Source organism: Oncorhynchus gorbuscha, linkage group LG02 (assembly GCF_021184085.1).
Source record: "Oncorhynchus gorbuscha isolate QuinsamMale2020 ecotype Even-year linkage group LG02, OgorEven_v1.0, whole genome shotgun sequence".
Taxonomy (NCBI): Eukaryota; Metazoa; Chordata; class Actinopteri; order Salmoniformes; family Salmonidae; genus Oncorhynchus; species Oncorhynchus gorbuscha.
The window spans coordinates 84,426,380-84,443,340 of NC_060174.1; the positions used below are offsets into that span (position 1 = coordinate 84,426,380).

The 16,961-nt window shown below is 41.7% G+C and overlaps 1 protein-coding gene across 2 annotated transcripts; it reads right to left on the reverse strand.

Moving 5' to 3' along the window:
* Positions 1 to 1,207: 1,207 nt before the first annotated feature.
* On the reverse strand, positions 1,208 to 16,693 carry LOC124011604 (single-minded homolog 2-like). 2 transcript variants are annotated; one of them, XM_046325066.1, is made up of 12 exons: positions 16,468 to 16,693; positions 15,208 to 15,464; positions 12,452 to 12,534; positions 11,172 to 11,261; positions 8,404 to 8,512; positions 7,151 to 7,236; positions 5,434 to 5,633; positions 5,175 to 5,281; positions 4,685 to 4,832; positions 4,222 to 4,387; positions 3,401 to 3,836; positions 1,208 to 2,903 (listed from the first exon to the last, which is right to left on the reverse strand). In XM_046325066.1, exons 2-12 carry the CDS (start codon positions 15,380 to 15,382, stop codon positions 2,122 to 2,124), a joined length of 2,382 nt encoding a protein of 793 aa, XP_046181022.1. In that variant the 5' UTR covers positions 15,383 to 15,464; positions 16,468 to 16,693; the 3' UTR covers positions 1,208 to 2,121. The 2 variants fall into 2 exon arrangements, with proteins under 2 accessions (XP_046181022.1, XP_046181014.1); XM_046325058.1 differs by having other exon boundaries at positions 16,321 to 16,693.
* Positions 16,694 to 16,961: the final 268 nt, after the last annotated feature.

Here is a 16,961-nt window from a genome sequence, read left to right on the forward strand (position 1 = left end):
GATCAAAGCGAGTGTTGTATGTAGCCACGTGTGCACATTTTGTTCATATCCTTTGCTAGTTAGTGAGTTATTAGCCCCGTTATAGATCATTTAGGCAGCAATAGGGGAGTGATTGCATCCTACAAGAGCACGAAACATGTACATTTCTGAAAAGGGAGTCAGGTAAATAGTTGTTTTTTGTCTTAATGGGGCAGTGTTGTATTTTTAGACAGGCTTGAATAAGCTAAGTACTGTAGCCAATAGACAGAGGGTAGCATAATTTGGTCTGACTCTATGTAATAATGGTATGGGAATAATAATGCATTTTATTTTGTGAAGTGGTTTCTTGCATCAAACAACACAACAGTCACCTCCTTGTATGAAGGACAAATGGATAAACAGGTTAATGTCAAGCCCTGCATGTTTTTTTAATCAAAAGTCTCATGGAATGTAGGCATAAATTGGTCACCCTGAAGAAGGCACAGTGATACCGAAACATTGGTGGTTTACCCAATAAATGACGGGGAGTTTATAGAGTGTGCGACTCTTTGTTTTTATAGCATTCAGTGAACACCACACATTGGCTGCTACTGTAGGCTCAATGATGTTAAAGTGTTATGAGATGGCTTTTCTCCATTGTTTTTGATGGTAGGCAACTCTGGTAGCCTTACATTATGATCAAATAGCCACAGTAGCCTACTTGGCCACTGTTAAAACTGGAAATCAAAGTGGGTACAGCCTCAGTGTTCACAGTAAATATGCGCTGGAAGTTGCACAGAATTTTCTGAACGTTCAAGTTTTGTGCTCAGTAGACCTGAAATCTGATCAACGCTGTAAAACATTTGAGGGTGCAGTGGGTCCTAAGGGAAATCTGGAGGGGTGTATGGATACAGAAGACCACAGTGGATAGACAGTTTCTCCAGTAGTCATTGGGAGAACACACTCCCACATACACAGAGATTTGGAGGGCCCATTTGACCAGGTTGATGGGATACAGGCAGGAGGACATAAAGGTGTATTTCATGATTACATCACAGAAGAAAGTAAGGTTATATGTACCTATTATATAAAAGTGTTGATATCACAGCAATGTCCAGACCTCTTCAATAACCAGATGATATCCACTATGCATTCTGAAGAATAAAGAAGAGCTGAAAATAGCCATGGACAACGACTGTCTGGCAGGACATTTCATTTGAATTGTTCATTCAGAATTAAAGCACACTACCGTGTTTTATTTCATTTAATTTTCCCCAATGCAGTTGACATTCTTCTCATTATACATGTTAGATCCTGGTTTTCTTCATAAATAAGCAAACTGCTATGTGTTGCACAATAATAAATATACACATTGTGTTTCCGATCTCTGCCATTGATATAATTGACCAAATTATTTAATGTTAACTTCAAAAGAGGGTGAACAATATTTACCCTCATTCATGTTTGCAAGAAAGTGTCCACGTTGAATACTTTTGCGTCTGTCATTTTCCCATTCAATATACAAGGTAGGGAGTGACAGCATGTATTATTTTGTGCTGGCATATCTTATGCCCTTTTTAATGTCGCTGTCACAAAAACAAGAAGTGCATTGGAAACTGTTTGCACTTAAACTAGCTTGCAAATTGGGTTGAAATCATGCTACATTCAATCTAAATGCTGCTTTTTTAGACCATTTTATAGCATCTTCTTGTTCAGGTCAGTTATGATTGGTGCTTCTGAGTTACAACATTATTCTTGTGTATTCTTCACAGGCAATTTGTACCTCAAATTACGTACTGTGTCATGGCTCAAAGGTCCTTGAGATTTTGTCAAAATAAATGGCTTTGAACTAGAATGTGACAATGCATTTATGCTATTGGATAAACAGTATGCAAAAATATAATATAATCAAGAAACCTGAAATTACTGGCTCCTTAGAGGAGTCTGACGTTGGCTTATTTGCGTAGAAAACATCTGAAAAACCGAAATGGAGAGCCATGTGGAGGTCTTAACCAGACATGGTCCCCAGAAAGTGACTCGACTTCTGGCTGACACAGTTACATAGTCACTGATACAGCTTCTGTTCATTGTCTGTGTTTCTGACCAAAAAGGCTGAAGTCTCAGTGTGTCTGTCCTTCCTTGTCCTTTGACCCCCGAGCTGTGTCACCTCTCGTTGGTGATGATGACGGACGTGCCGATGTAATGAGGAATCTCCCTGTGGATCTCAGGGGAGGAGCTGGAGGCGGGGCTTTGGCTCTTGTAGTCGTAAGAACCCATTTCGTCGCCACGGTAACCATAGCTGTCTGTCAAGTGGCCGAGGGCAGCATAGGGCGGGGCCTGGAAGGAGCTGTGTTTGGCCAAGACGTGGTGGAGGTTCAAAGACACGTACGGAGCCTGGGTCGGAAGGCCTACCCCGACTCCCATCCCAACTCCAACCCCCATCCACATCCTCCTTTCCTCCTCCCCCGCCTCAGGATCCAGCATCTTGGGGCTCCCCCGCTCCCCATTGCTGTCCGTGTGCTCCAGAGGGCCGGTGGCACTGTGGCTGTAGGGGGATTCCATCATACACAGCCTCCTGCGCTGCTCCAGGACCACCTGCATGGGGAAGGGTTGGCCCAGGCCATGGAAGGACCGGGACTGCTCGCAGCTCACCTTCCCCAGCACAGAGTTACTCAGCAGGGGACAGGACAACAGCTTCTCCCCTCCTACACAACCACTCCCCTCGGAGGCCTTGTGGAGGTAGTCTCGACTGAACGGCAGCTTGCTGTCCTCTTTAGTAGCCTGTGACTGGGAGTGCAGGCGGTCCTCTGTGGTCTTGTTCTGGCCAAGCGTGTGATGCTCATAGGGCTCTTCCTTGAGCCTGCTGTTAGGGCGCGGGGTTGAGCAGCTGGAGAAGCCATCATGAAGGGGCTCGCAGGGGGGGTACCTCCTGCTCGCCGAGGAGCCTGTCGTGGAGAAATGAAACTCTACGGTGAGATTCAGACTAAAATGCTTCAGTGAAACTGAGCTAAAACGCTATCTTGAGAAGGATTAGGGTTTAACAGGCACATCAGAGGAGCAGTGCAGCACACACTCCGTTTCTCCAATGCTACAGTCAGAAATTATTTTTCAAGTTTTTCATGAACATTTCTGACCTGAGAACAAAAAGGGAAAAGGCGTAAAAGATAGAGCACTTTAATTAAAGTGACAGTTCACCTTTTCTAAGTTTGAACTTATTTTCAACTTCCCTAAGGTGTTGTTTCCTTCAAGCTGCTTCTAAATTTGTTAGATGGTTATTTAGTAACATCCAGAATTTCTGGGCTAGCATTTGTTTTTTCAAATATAGCATTGCTACTGGAAACCTGATCGTATCAGTTAGCAGTGCATTCAAAAGCATGCAGAAAGAGCTCTGCGTTCCTCAGTTCTGATTTAGGAGCCCCGTGCTTTTGAGACAGAGCCATACCTGAATATGCTGCTGTGGTGGCTGTGGTAATGGAACACGATGCAGCGAATGGTCTCAGGATGTGAGCAGGGTTAGTACCGTGGTGGATTTTGGCGTTGGCACAGCTCCACCGCCCCTCGCCCCCTCGACCCTGCAGGGAGCTGAGCAGCTGCTGGGCTGCCAGGCCAGGAGAAGACAGGGAGGGTGAGGCAGAGGAAGAACCCTGGGTGTGTCGTAACCTCCTCTGGGAGTCTGTGTGGGGTAGGTGTCCATAGGGGTAAGGGAAGGAGAGGCCATAGGAGGCGTTGCTACTACACAGGACCTCTCCAGCCTCTGGGCCTCCAGAGGGGCCTGAGATCTGCCCGTGACAGGGGTTCAGGGGGTAGGGGGTGCTCTCCTTCCAACTTCCTCCCAGGGGGGAGCAGTCCGGCTTGTCTGGGTGGTAGGTGCTGTTGGGCTGGAGGTGGAGGCAGTAGACAACAGATTATGGTAGTGTTGTTATTTTCTAACATAGACAGGCAATGAAGACAGTGTTATGTACAGTTCATTTGTCAAGCTAAGACAAAAAATCAAGTCCTACTTGTTATATTTTTGGGATAACTATGAAGAGGATATTTAATGAATTTTCAAAAGGAAAGTTACTGATTGTGAATGCAATGAGAAAGGTCATTGCGTTGAGGAGTTTGCAGTGTCTCCTTTTTTCCCAAGCTGGATAAAGCTATTCATTCTGATATCTTAGTACGTATGAAAGTACAGGTACAGTATGTAGGTTACTGTGTGTGTACTACACTGCATATGAACTGTATCAGTAACCCAGTGTGAGGAGCAATAGTCTGTCATACCTGAGGGTAGGGGGCTGTTTTGAGTTTGCTCTTGATCTTGACTGCTTTGGTTTTGAGTTGTTTGCAGAGGTCCTGGGAGGAGGCCAGGCCAGTCTTAAAGGCTAAGCTGGGTTTGGCTGCTCGACTCTGCTCCTGAGACAGCTGCATGTCTTTATACTCTACGTCCCTGTGGAGGGACATATACATACAGCTTGGATTAGCATCACACACATATGTTATATCCTCCACACGTCAGCCCTGCACTATGCTTGGCCAACACATACTTTATCCTCAGGAAAGAAGAGTGCTACATTTCGTACTATGTAACATACACAGACAAACCGGGGGCACCTTACAAATTAGCCTGTGTTTCAAACCCAGACTTTTTGCCACAAAATGTCCAAGTCTATTAAACGGAAGTGTTTTAGGGAGTGATTCACCTGTCACAGACCCACTCAGGTCAAAGGGGAAAGTGTTGACTCACGTGAGAACGTAGTTGACGCTGACGATGCAGTGGGGTCTGGATGAGCGGCTGTTGTGGACGATGGTGGCGTAGCTCTGCACCCACACCCAGCCCCCGTGCTTGGACAACATACGGTAGTACTTAGTGGTGACCTGCCCTTTCACCAACACTGCAGGAGAGAGGGGGAGAGAGAGAAATATTGGGGTGAGAGATAGATCGAATCACAGACTGGACAGTGCCTGGATAAAAGATTGAAAGACAGAAAGAGAAGTGTATATAGAGATGGAATACAAACAGAATGCTTGGGAGAGAGGGCCAGCAAAAGGCTGAGCTCCTTTGACAGGCGTGACTCATTAATACTGTATCATTTTTATTCTCCTCTTGAACCTACATGCATATTCTGTGAGAAACTCCATAGCTGCCACTTATAGAAATCCTAACCCTCTCAAAGAGAGTGTGGGTTGTTTCGTAATAAGAGTCTCAATGTGGCCACAGAGGGGGACTGACTCACAGAGGTGGTGAGCGAAGCGTAGATGGAATGCGTCACAGCCGTGCACGTGGTGGTACAGCGTCTTCTCAATCAGGTCCTGGGGTTCGTATCCTGTCAACTCAGCCACCCTTGAACCCAAAGGTCACGGGTTAAAAGTAAAACATTCGCAATCATGATGTTCAAATTCTTTGTGATGTTTGTCTTTTATTTTGTATTATCTTTTTTGTTGTTGTCTCATTGTCATTTGTTTGTTTCATCCCTCCCTCCTTTCCTTCCATACCTGGAGTCCAGGAAGATGAGCTTGAGGTCCAGGCTGGCCCTGAACATGAACATGTTACTATGGAGCTTAATCTCTGTGATACCACTGGGAGGCAGGGAGTGGCCCACCGCTACCAGGCCCACGATCTGATAACACGTGTCATACAATGCCATGTCCATCACGTACTGACGGATCTTCAAATAGCCACTGCAATGGATCACCTGGGAAGCAGAGAGATGAGAGGGGCTTTACACGGTGATATAGAGATAGATACAGATACATGCATGTACATAGATATAGCTAGACAGAGTCTTTACACCTTGCCTTAACATGTGTCCTGAATGTGGTTTTGTGTCCAAATTTAGGTCGATCTGAGAGATAGATAAATTGAGATACAACATTGTTGGTAATGCAGAATTCTTATCTCACTCACTCTGCAAAAGCAAGAGAAGGTTCAACCTTCAGGCTACAACCAAACAAATCCCCCCCCCATCCACCCCTCCCCTCCCTAAAACATCTACGTGTCTAGAAGCTAAAGGGACTATTTATCTTCATCACTTCCTGTTTACCTATGCCCATGCCGGCCTCGCCCCAGCCATTCAATAGCACTCGCCCAGTTCACACGGATGATTTATTCTACTACTTAACATAATGGCTTGTTTATTGCCAATGTAAATTTACAGCAGGTCTCCATTGCAATCTGCTAGGTGATTTATATTATATGGGGATAGGGAAGAAGGAGGGAGTCAAGAATACAGCTGTTGCGTCTAAAGATGAGGATGGTGGAGGAACGACTGTGGAGTGTTTTAGGAGTGAGGTGGTTGTCGTCTGAGATTTGAGTGGAAATGCTGCAGCTGCTGAGACTCAGACAAATAATATGCAGTTTCAAATAACCTGTTAACACTGTGATAACACTGTAATAACATTATAGACTCAATAGAACAAAACAAACAAATCTATAAATAGAAGAAATATTTGTTTTGATATAATAATCTATTCAAAATGCATGCATTTCACTTGTATGCAAGTGTAGGTGTTTAATTTGAATTAGCTACTTTCTATCTTATATTGTTATTCATGAAAGGTTTACTACTTCCAGAGACACAGATACTCATGGCATACAGTAACAAAGAAATGTGATTTCAAATATTGCATTACATTATAGTACGCAAGGTGCAACTTTCACTGGGGACAAAAAAATAAGAAACCTGCACACTGCTCTTGATAGTATCACTTCTCTTGATAATATTACTGCTCTTGATAGTATTACTGCTCTTTAGTAAGCTTTACGTGTCGGCCTCAAGGCCTTCGTCAGAGCTTTTGATGGGAGGATATGTCCCCCACACATTTTGAAATTGCATTTTTGTCCACCCCAGTTGTATCATTGGAATGTGATACAAAACCAGGCAACGGTCTGCTTTAGGACCATGTGGATGCCTCCGAGCGGCCGGGTAGGCTGTTTGGAGTGTAGATCCGACTGGATAAAAATAAATAATAATAATAATAATAATTATGTCTCTTCCACTTCTAAAACCAAAGTTGCGTCCCTTGTAGTAAGGCAGGTAGTCTAGCGATTAAGAGCGTTAGGCCAGTAACTAAAAGTTTCTGGTTTGAATCACAGAGCCGACAAGGTAAACATCTATCGATGTGCCCTTGAGCAGGGCACTTAACCCTAATTGCTCCTGTAAGTTGCTCTGGATAAGGGTGTCTGCTAAATGACCAAAATGTAAAAATGTACCTTATATCCTCCACAGGTCAGTCCTGCATTACGCTTAGCCAACACACACTTCATCCTCAGGAAAAAAGAGCGCTCCATTTCGTACTCTGTTACACACACAAAGACAGCGAGGAGAATGACCATTAGCACATAGACACAATAAAAACACTTCACAGTCACACACTCACCCTGGTTAAATAAAGCAGCAGATGTGGTTAACACACATGTGCATTGTCGCATTTGAATGCCAATAAGGGTTGTCAAATTATTTTTTAAATGTTATAGAGTTTATTACTGTGATTAATCACGATTAATCGCAAATTCCTAATTTGCTCACATTGAGCTGTAATTTAAGTTTTCCTTATATAAAAAGCATTACATGAATATTTACATTTAGATTTTGTCTAAAGTAACAGTTAGCAAATTCTGGTAATTGACCTCAGTCAACTTGTTTTGACATCACAATGTTTATTTTTAGCTTTATAGATTATTTATTTTAGACAGTGCGATAAAACAAAATTGTGCAGTAAAATGAATAACTCTGACAGCGCGAATTACAAACATGTTAAAAAATATAAATTTAATTATTATTCTTTTTACAGGAGAAACAGATTGTTTTATTTCACCACTACTTTTCAAATGAAGAAGATTGATTTTAACATGTGAACTTGCTTGAAAAAGATATTGGACTGTAAATTTGACATGTATTTTTTTGTAAGGGTTTGTATGTGTGTGTGTCTGTGTCTGTGTATGCATGTGTGTGTATGTGTAGGGGTGTTATGAAACTCCCCCAGAAAACAGTACTCCACTGCATGTTGAGTGCTGTTATCACATAAGGCTTAAGATGCTGCTCCTACAGGCAGGATGTTAATGAAAACCTGCCCATCAGAGAGGCTGCCTGGGTGTTGCCTTATATTATGTATCATGGTGCTATACTTTGAAGTATTATGTGTTCTTATAGCAGCTGCATAGATGACGTATTTGAGCTATTTGTATGATGATGTCACACTGACTGACTTCCTTCTTACAGAAGAGGTAGACCTCGATGAAGTAGCATTACTGTTGCTTACAAACATACAGAGAGGTGAGCATGCGGGAAAATTGGGATCAACTGACTGTCAGTTGGGAGAGAAAGAGAAATAAGTGAAAGAGTGAGAAAAGGCGAGGGAGGAAGCGTGAGACAGAACAAATAAAGACACAAATTTGACAGAGAAAAAAGGGAGGGAGAGAAAGAACATAAAGACAGAGATTGAATAAATCAATATGTTAGGCACCTTGCAGGAAGTGATGGTGGAGGGGCTGATGGGCGCTGAGTACAGCCGTCATCTCATCATGATCTGACGGGTGGATATACTCAAAAATACTGTTCCCCGTCAGCTCCACCTGACAGAAACAAATCAATCAATCACATCAGGCTGAGACTAGAGAAAATGGCAAGTGACAATATAGATTAGAGACCAACATATCATTTCTTCAATGACATGTAATCTCTAGCCTTATGTGAAGAAGACAGTCTTTCTGAATAGTGTTTTGAGGTCTTTTGATCTTTTAGCAGGATGATACTCTGTCATTACAAGGGATTACATCATCACAGAGAAATGCCTATTGTAGGGGGACACTGACTGACTGTGCATGTGTGTGTGCGTGTGTATGCATGTGTGTGCGTGTGTGTGCGTGTGTGTGTGCGTCCATGTGTGCGTGCGTGAGTGTATGTGAGTGTGTGGTTGCCTGCGTGAGCGTGTGCGTGAGCGTGTGTGTGTGTGTGTGTTAGAAGTGAGGAGGGGGCAAATCTCTTGCCACCCCTGAAATCGATCTCTGCATCCCTTTCAGCTCTGCCTCAAAGGGGGATGATGTCAGGAAACACAAGGGTTAATTTATGAAAGAGGCAATCATTTGCATGAGAACACAGAACACTGTCCAGGCTCCACTTTGATCTATTTTACCTCCCAAATTTAGGGGTGGAGTCACTCAGTGAGCGGGTCACTGCTCACCACTTCAACAACAAATTGGTTTCTTCACAGTGTGGAGTTAGGTTGGACTAATCCATGCTTTGTAGTGAGAGATCATTTGGACTGAGCATGTTTTTTGGTGTCGTAGAAACGGTGACAAGTAATAGCATGCTAGAGAAACTAGTGAAATATGTGTGTTCAAGCACCAATGTAAGTTAATATATGTGGGTTACTGATAATAAACAGACCTCTAGATTTCACACTGGAGGATGGGTTAACCTCAAAGTAAAAGCAGAGACCTTCTCAACACTCAAGTAATGAGTGACTTTCACTGAATTCGCTGTTGTCTCTTTCGCAATTCATTTTAAAACAACACGGACCTTAGCCCACTATACCTCCACCTGACACACACACACACACACACACACACACACACACACACACACACACACACACACACACACACACACACACACACACACACACACACACACACACACACACACACACACACACACACACACACACACACACACACACACACACACACACACACACACACACACACACACACACACAAGATATCAATAAAAGCGGATGGTGCATTTGAATAAGCTTCACAGTGTACACAGGTGTGCACAAGCAGCATTTGCATCAGGGCTGCGTGCAAGAGTGGAACATTTAGAGTGGGTGGTGGTGTTGTTTTTATAGGATTGAGTTATTGCTGTTGCTCAGCCCCCCTGTTCTCTCAAATTCTTCCTGAGCACAGCCTTCAGTGTGTCTGTCTATGCTTGCTCAGGTGAGGTATATTTAAGACATCAGCATTTCTGTTTGCTATCCACAGCTCAGTACACAATCACTTCACATGAGTGCAGTGTTAGAATGACAGCGGTTACCTACTGTAGGTTCTGGCCACTTTCAGAATCAGAACGCCCCTATTAGTAGCTAAGCAAAAATCAGTGTGGACACACCCATTATAAAAAACTGCTACATAGAATAGTACCTTTGATCTGGCTCACCATGTCTAGGGCACCCCCAAAATACTTTCTATCGCTCACTTTGTATGTTTTGGAAAGTGAACCATATAGAACGACCATATGCTCGAAGTAGAGACCCAGAACAACCATATGTTCGAAGTAGAGACCCAGAGTATACGCATCAGAGACAGGACTTCAACTATAAACCTTTGCAGACTCCATTTCACTTCATATTTTCAGTCACCACGTGTTCGATAGACAGCACCTCTCTCTGGGGGAACAGCAACTCTGAAGAAGTTGGCTTGTCAGGCAGCAAAGCCCACTCCTGAGTGATGATCACACTTCATTCTGATCATTGATGGCACCACAGAGCAGAGTCATAGGCTGTCCTACTGAAATATATAAGCCAAACCAGCAACGATACACTGCTCCTCAGTCAAACTGCATTGGCCTCAGTTAATGCAGGGTAAACAGCAAAAATATTTGACACACACACACATACATGTATACAGACACACACAAACACACACTGTACCACACATTAACACACGCAAAACACAAAATCATATTGGATGTCCAGCAAAGTCGATGAGGACTTTGCTCCATTTAGAAAGGCTGCAGGGAGGACCATTCTAAAATAACGTCTTTAACCTGGCTAGCCTAAGTTCCAACTGCAAATACCCCCCCAGAGAGGCAGAAGTCAGAAGCAATAGCTAGCTAAGCTAACCTTAAATATTACCATGAGCTGAACAACTGTTTTTTTGGTTTCATATACCAATGCTACACTCACAGCATAAATAGCTGGACGTTTTCGCACGTCCCATATTGTTAAATGCGCCCACGCACAAAGGAAGTAAACAGCACCTAGAATAGACGCACAGATCATATTCTGTGGCCAGTCCATGCCCTCTGACTTATCTGTGTTAGGTGAACTTAGGCAACCTTTGTTTGGCATTCTGCAGCCTGTTTTACTGACTGTCAAATCTATGTTTAAACAGGCATATCAGGAGGCAGATGTCCCTTAGGCGACCTTGGTTGTGTTGAGGGAGGCAGACACAGCTTGTGGCATACGCAATGGTTGCCCAGGTCCAAGATGGAGGCAAAGCTATGTCTTACCTGGGATAGGCCAAGGTGGACTGACGCTGTCTCAGAGATGTACATGATTTTGCCATCCGAAGCGACAACGAATACAAAGCCGTCCAGAGTCTGGGGAATGAAACATGTGTTAGACCCGAAAATAGATGGTTCCATTTTGCATTTAAAAAATGCATAGAAGGTCACATAGAATTGTAGATTTTATACATTGCATTGTGATAGTGATAAATCAGCATATGGGAGTCTGATTAATAATGGCTTTTATGTCTACTCTTTTGCAATGTCTTTTAAAAAAACACACTCATCCTAATTTCTATCACATCTGGCTCTAATCATGACATGAAATCTATTACAAATTCTTGGCAAAGTCTACACATGAATTCCATAGCAAAAACATTTAAACAGTGCATTTTATCAAAATAATCAACTACATTTCCTCTTAAGAACTTGACAATTTTCCTAAATGCATATAATAGTGTTATTCACATCTAAGCAAGCACCACTCTGCTCCAGGGTTCTATATTTATGATGTATATTTTTGCACTATACATTTACCTTGAATTTGTGTAGTATTTACTGTTATAGATGTGTTTTCTATTTCAGTTTACTTATGTGTGTTGTATATTGTCTAGTGCAGTTATTGTCTTGCATATAATCTTATTGATAATATTGTGTTGTATTTACAGTATGTTGCATATATACTGAGTATACCAAACATTAGGAACACCTCCCTAATATTAAGTCGTCGTCGTCCCCCCCTTTGCCCTCAAAACAGCCTCAATTATTTGGGGCATGGACTCGACAAGGTGTCAAAAGCGACTCCAATGCTTCCCACAGTTGTGTCAAGTTGGCTGGATGTCCTTTGGGTAGTGGACCATTCTTGATACACACGGGAAACTGTTGACTGTGAAAAACCCAGCAGCATTGCAGTTCTTGACACAAACCGGTGCGCCTGGCACCTAGTACCATACCCTGTTCAAAGGCACATAAATATTTTGTCTTGCCCATTCACCCTATGAATGGCGCATACACAATCCATGTCTCAATTGTCTCAAGGCTTAAAATCCTTCTTTAACCTGTCTCCTCCCCTTCATCTACACTGATTGAAGTGGATTTAACAAGTGACATCAATAAGGGATCATAGCTTTCCCCTGGATTCATCTGGTCAGTCTATGTCATAGAAAGAGCAGGTGTTGTAAATGTTTTGTATATTCAGTGTATATTCTGCTGCATTTATTGTGTACATACATGTAATTGTGTTGTGTATATTGTATTTTAAATCTATGTTGAATATAGCCCACCTGCAGTAGATGGGAGCCCAGTTCCTTAGCCATGTTGTCCAGAGGGCTGATTCTGGTCGGCTGGCCCCAGGCCTCCCCCAGCCCTGTGGAGGAAACACACAACAGGCTTAGAATACATTACCTAGAGCTGCTTCCAGGAGAAGAGGACACTATGAAGGGGACACAAGATATAGCCTTACATTGTTTTTCTTCCTGGTCTGATCGGATACTGCAATTTCAAGGGTATGGGTTTATGTCTATGACTCACATAGCTCTGCCTATAGGCTGTGTCTGACTTGGACTATAACTTTGATCACAGCCTGCAAAAGGCCATTCAGGCATCTTTGGCACTGCCACATATAATGCAGAGACACACATACTAAGCTATTGACCCAATGCCTTCTACGCCAAAAGAAAAGATGGACCCCAGCCAGCCTTAAAGGGTACATCAACCATGACTCAACCATCAACTCATAATAGTTTGAGAAGTATTGAGCCTTGTAATGTATACAGTGTCTTCAGAAAATATTCATACCCGCTTGACTTATTCCACATTTTGTTGTGTTACCAGTCACTAAGAACAAGATACATTTTCCCTACAGTCACTCTCACACGCTGTGATTTAATTTGGCTATTATATGCTTTGATCAGATACGGGGACATGCAAATAGCATATGTGTGTTTATACTCAACATGTCTGTTTGCAGATGAGGCCAGCAAATTGTGACTTGACAAAATCACCCCTGAAAAGTTTTTACAGATCCATGTTTTAGAATAAAGTGTTAGTAACATTTCAGAACTGTCATCTGAAATTATACAACTTTAATTTAAATTTAACTATGATGTGTGATAAAGTTGAATATTTGCATGCCAGGTTAGTCCATCATATACATTTGTAGCAGGGTGGAATTTGTCAAATGCTGTGAAATTAATAGCCAATTACACTTGTTTCCTAGTCTGGGTTTTCTCAGACAAACCTATGATCACCCTACATTTTCTCAATGTATACTTTGATTTGATTTGATTTGAGTGCTTTGATTTGAGTGAGAAAACTTAGAAAGTATTTTTTTAATATTGCAATAGCCAAGTAGTCTAACTGACACTAAAATATTTTTCAAGAATGTTTTGGTCAAACATTCAGAGTTAACAGTTCACGTTTTTTACTGTTATATTTTCATACTTTCACCATCAATACCCATTTCCTATAATTCCCTGTGTCTTGATTAGACGTCAGATAAATAATTAGGTGATGTGCAGGACAGGCCTTTTCCTGGATCTATAAGTCCCAAATAACGATAAGTGGAAGCGACAGAGACGTTTCACCGGCGCGGAAATGTCAGAAATGTGTTTTCTTATTATTTATGATTTTTTTTAAAGAACTACCTCAGACTAAAATACATTATTTTGCCATTTTCACATTTTGTGCATGGAATACACGAGACAAACATGCATAATTGGAATGAGGTGATAGGCCTATTATATTTAACGAACTTTTGCGCATCATAAATATTGAAATCTGCCTAAGTATCTGATTTCCCAGAATAGTTATTTGCAAAATAAGATTACACATTCATTTGACAAATGTGAGGGAGAGTGGCCATTGAAATAGACTCGTTGGACGGCGGTCACATCTCTCTCTCAGTCCAAAGATGTCGGGAATTAAATTGAGACTCAGACAATATTCAATAGGCTACATATGATGTCAAAAGAGAACATAAAAACAAAAACTGTATGGCAGACTGTATTTTAGCCTAGTGTCTACTTAGGCAAGGATACGGTCTACAACTAATTCAAAAGTTATATTTCGTTGGAAATAATGTAATTAAGGAGAAACAACCCTATCTAATGATATATGCTATAACCAAAGTGCTAAACTAATATTTCGCTTGTAAGTTCATACAATTTAAAACACAGGCCTATGGTCTGTACTTTTGAAATAGCCAGCAGATATTTGCCTACTTCATCTATATAATTTATTAGTCCCAATTTATCATTCATATTCTGTTTTGTTGTGTAGCCTATAGTGTTTTGTAATATTGTTATACGGTGTATTTCTTTATTTGATTCCACAAGATATCACACGTTTTATTCGTGAAATGGTCATAAACGGAACTATTCAAATCCAGAACTAACGGGTGGCCCTTAGTCCGTGTCTTTAAGGTTTCTGTGACTTTATGAGTGATGACAGACCAATTCTATGAGAGGAAGAGGGCTGTTTTCCTGGGGTTTAGCCTGTCGAAGTGTTAGTTGTTTTATTGACCATAATTGGATGATTTATCATAAATCATAATCTAGAGCCTCGTGTTTAGGAGTGAAAACATAAATCATGCAAACAAACATGAAAAATAAGTATCTTTTGAATTGCATGACCAGGTGGGAAAGGGGAAAGTTGGGGACAATTCTAATCACACTTTTACGCACACATGGTCACCGTTACTACGCACCTGTATGTTGATATTTATTATTTGTATAGCACGTATTCTACTGGAAAATAATTTTCGAAATAAAACTCAAATTTTCAATGGGAACATTAACTTTGGGAAGTGAAAATGGAAATTTACCATGACTTCAAAAATGTGATTGTATTTTGGACATATGATTGTTCTGCTGCGCTCAAAATGAACATTTATTTAGTTATTTTCCTGACCTGTTTTATGGGTATTTGTTAAAACCATAATACAAAGACCAATATTATGTTTCGAGAACTGACATGTTCCTCTTATCTTGAAGACATAATTATGATTAATCATTCAACTGTTAGTGGTAGCATAACTCACCATCTGGAAACACGGCTCTCATCTTCAGGTAACTGGTTGTCAGCCGAATGATTGAAGCTTTATCCAGTTGTGATGTGATGGCGGAAGGTAAAGGCAGTAATTTCGCCAGTTCATAAAATTCTCCATTTTCTTTTTCTCGTCTCGTCTTCGCTGCATTCTTGGACTTTTCCTTCATCTCTGACTGATGTAAAGTAATGCCTGTTGCATAACAGAACACCTTCCTCTTCGCCCTCAACACGTAGATTTAGCCTTTTTATCTTTGAATCAGAAAATGCACTTAACAATTAGATAGAAGCATAACGATATTGCAGCATTTTCATTCTCATTTCTTGGCCGATCTACATGTGAAAAATAGTTCCTCTCCTTGTAGATTCCAGATACGTGCATGTTCACTGAAAATGGTTACATGTAATTCGTGAAATTCAATCTAAAAACCATTAGGCCTACATTAGGATACAATAGTTGTAAAAAAATGTGGACTTGGTCTCAAACGTTGTTTTGCGACGCGTGTGCGTAACACAATTAATGTGGTAAACAACGCTAAAGTTACCAGTGCCCTGTAATCATCTGAACGGCTTTTTCTTAGATTACTTTTCATTCAAAAGAGTCAGTGAGTACACATCTTTGGTAGGCTCCCTTCAGTCTCCAAGTGGTGGCATGAGAAACATGATGCTCTATTGAGCGATTAAACCACGGAATACGTCGACTCTGACAAACTCCCACGGATGAACGCCCCGTTTTGACAGGAATGACTCCCTTGAAGTATCAGAACATGTCCGATGTTTAGTCACACCATCAACAGAAGATCCGGTTAGATTCGCTGTACCTTATTGTTGTGAATGTGTAGGCCTCTAGGCATATTATTAATGTGCGTGAATCAAAAGTTTATTTCAATCGTTGACTAACGAAAGCTTGTGGATTAAGCCCATGTAGGTATACTGTTAACGTTTGAAAAGAATTGGACGCGAAATTCTTCGTGCGTTATGTAAATGTAGGCCTATCCAACTTTTCCATTTGCCAAGTAATTAAAACCTCGATGCACACATGCCCCAGACACATTTCAAGACGTCCATGATGTAGAGACGTTTTTACAAAATATCAATTTGAAGTTACCTGCGTCTGGACTGTTATTTTTCACACTTAATTCCTGCGTGTGCTCGCTGCCATAACCACCAGAAATGTGTCTTCGATGACGCACTGGCACTGCAGTTAGGATGATTAGTGAATACGGCCTATGTGTCCTTCCCATCAAATGCCCACCTTTTTTCATCGACTCAGGAAGACATCAACTGAGTTCTCAATTTCGTAATTTCAACGCCAGGATAAGGATGCATAGGAACTATGTTACCAATGGAGAGCATGAGAAGTTGCCTCAGACAGTGGTAGGAACCATAACGCAATATTTTCCTCTTCGAGAAGTCGTTGTTCGTTGTTCAGGTTCAATAATCCCAAAAGGCAGACCGATATTCCAAGCAGCATACGTTAATTCCTTTCGCAGAACCAAAGGCGGACGAGGGCGGTACGTGGGAGAGAGGGCACGGTTCCAAACAGTTACGTCACGGAGTCTCCGCTGCCTCTGTCAAAGGAACAGTGCAAAAAAATGTCTAAAAACAATACCAAATGCAGCACAGGGCTGACATGACAATAGACTTCATGCGTGTCTCTTCCAAATTCATCTGGTCACATTTTGTAGGCTATTGTCCAATTCAATGTGATGTAGCCTATGAAGTCAGTCCTGCAAGCCTTGTAGGAAA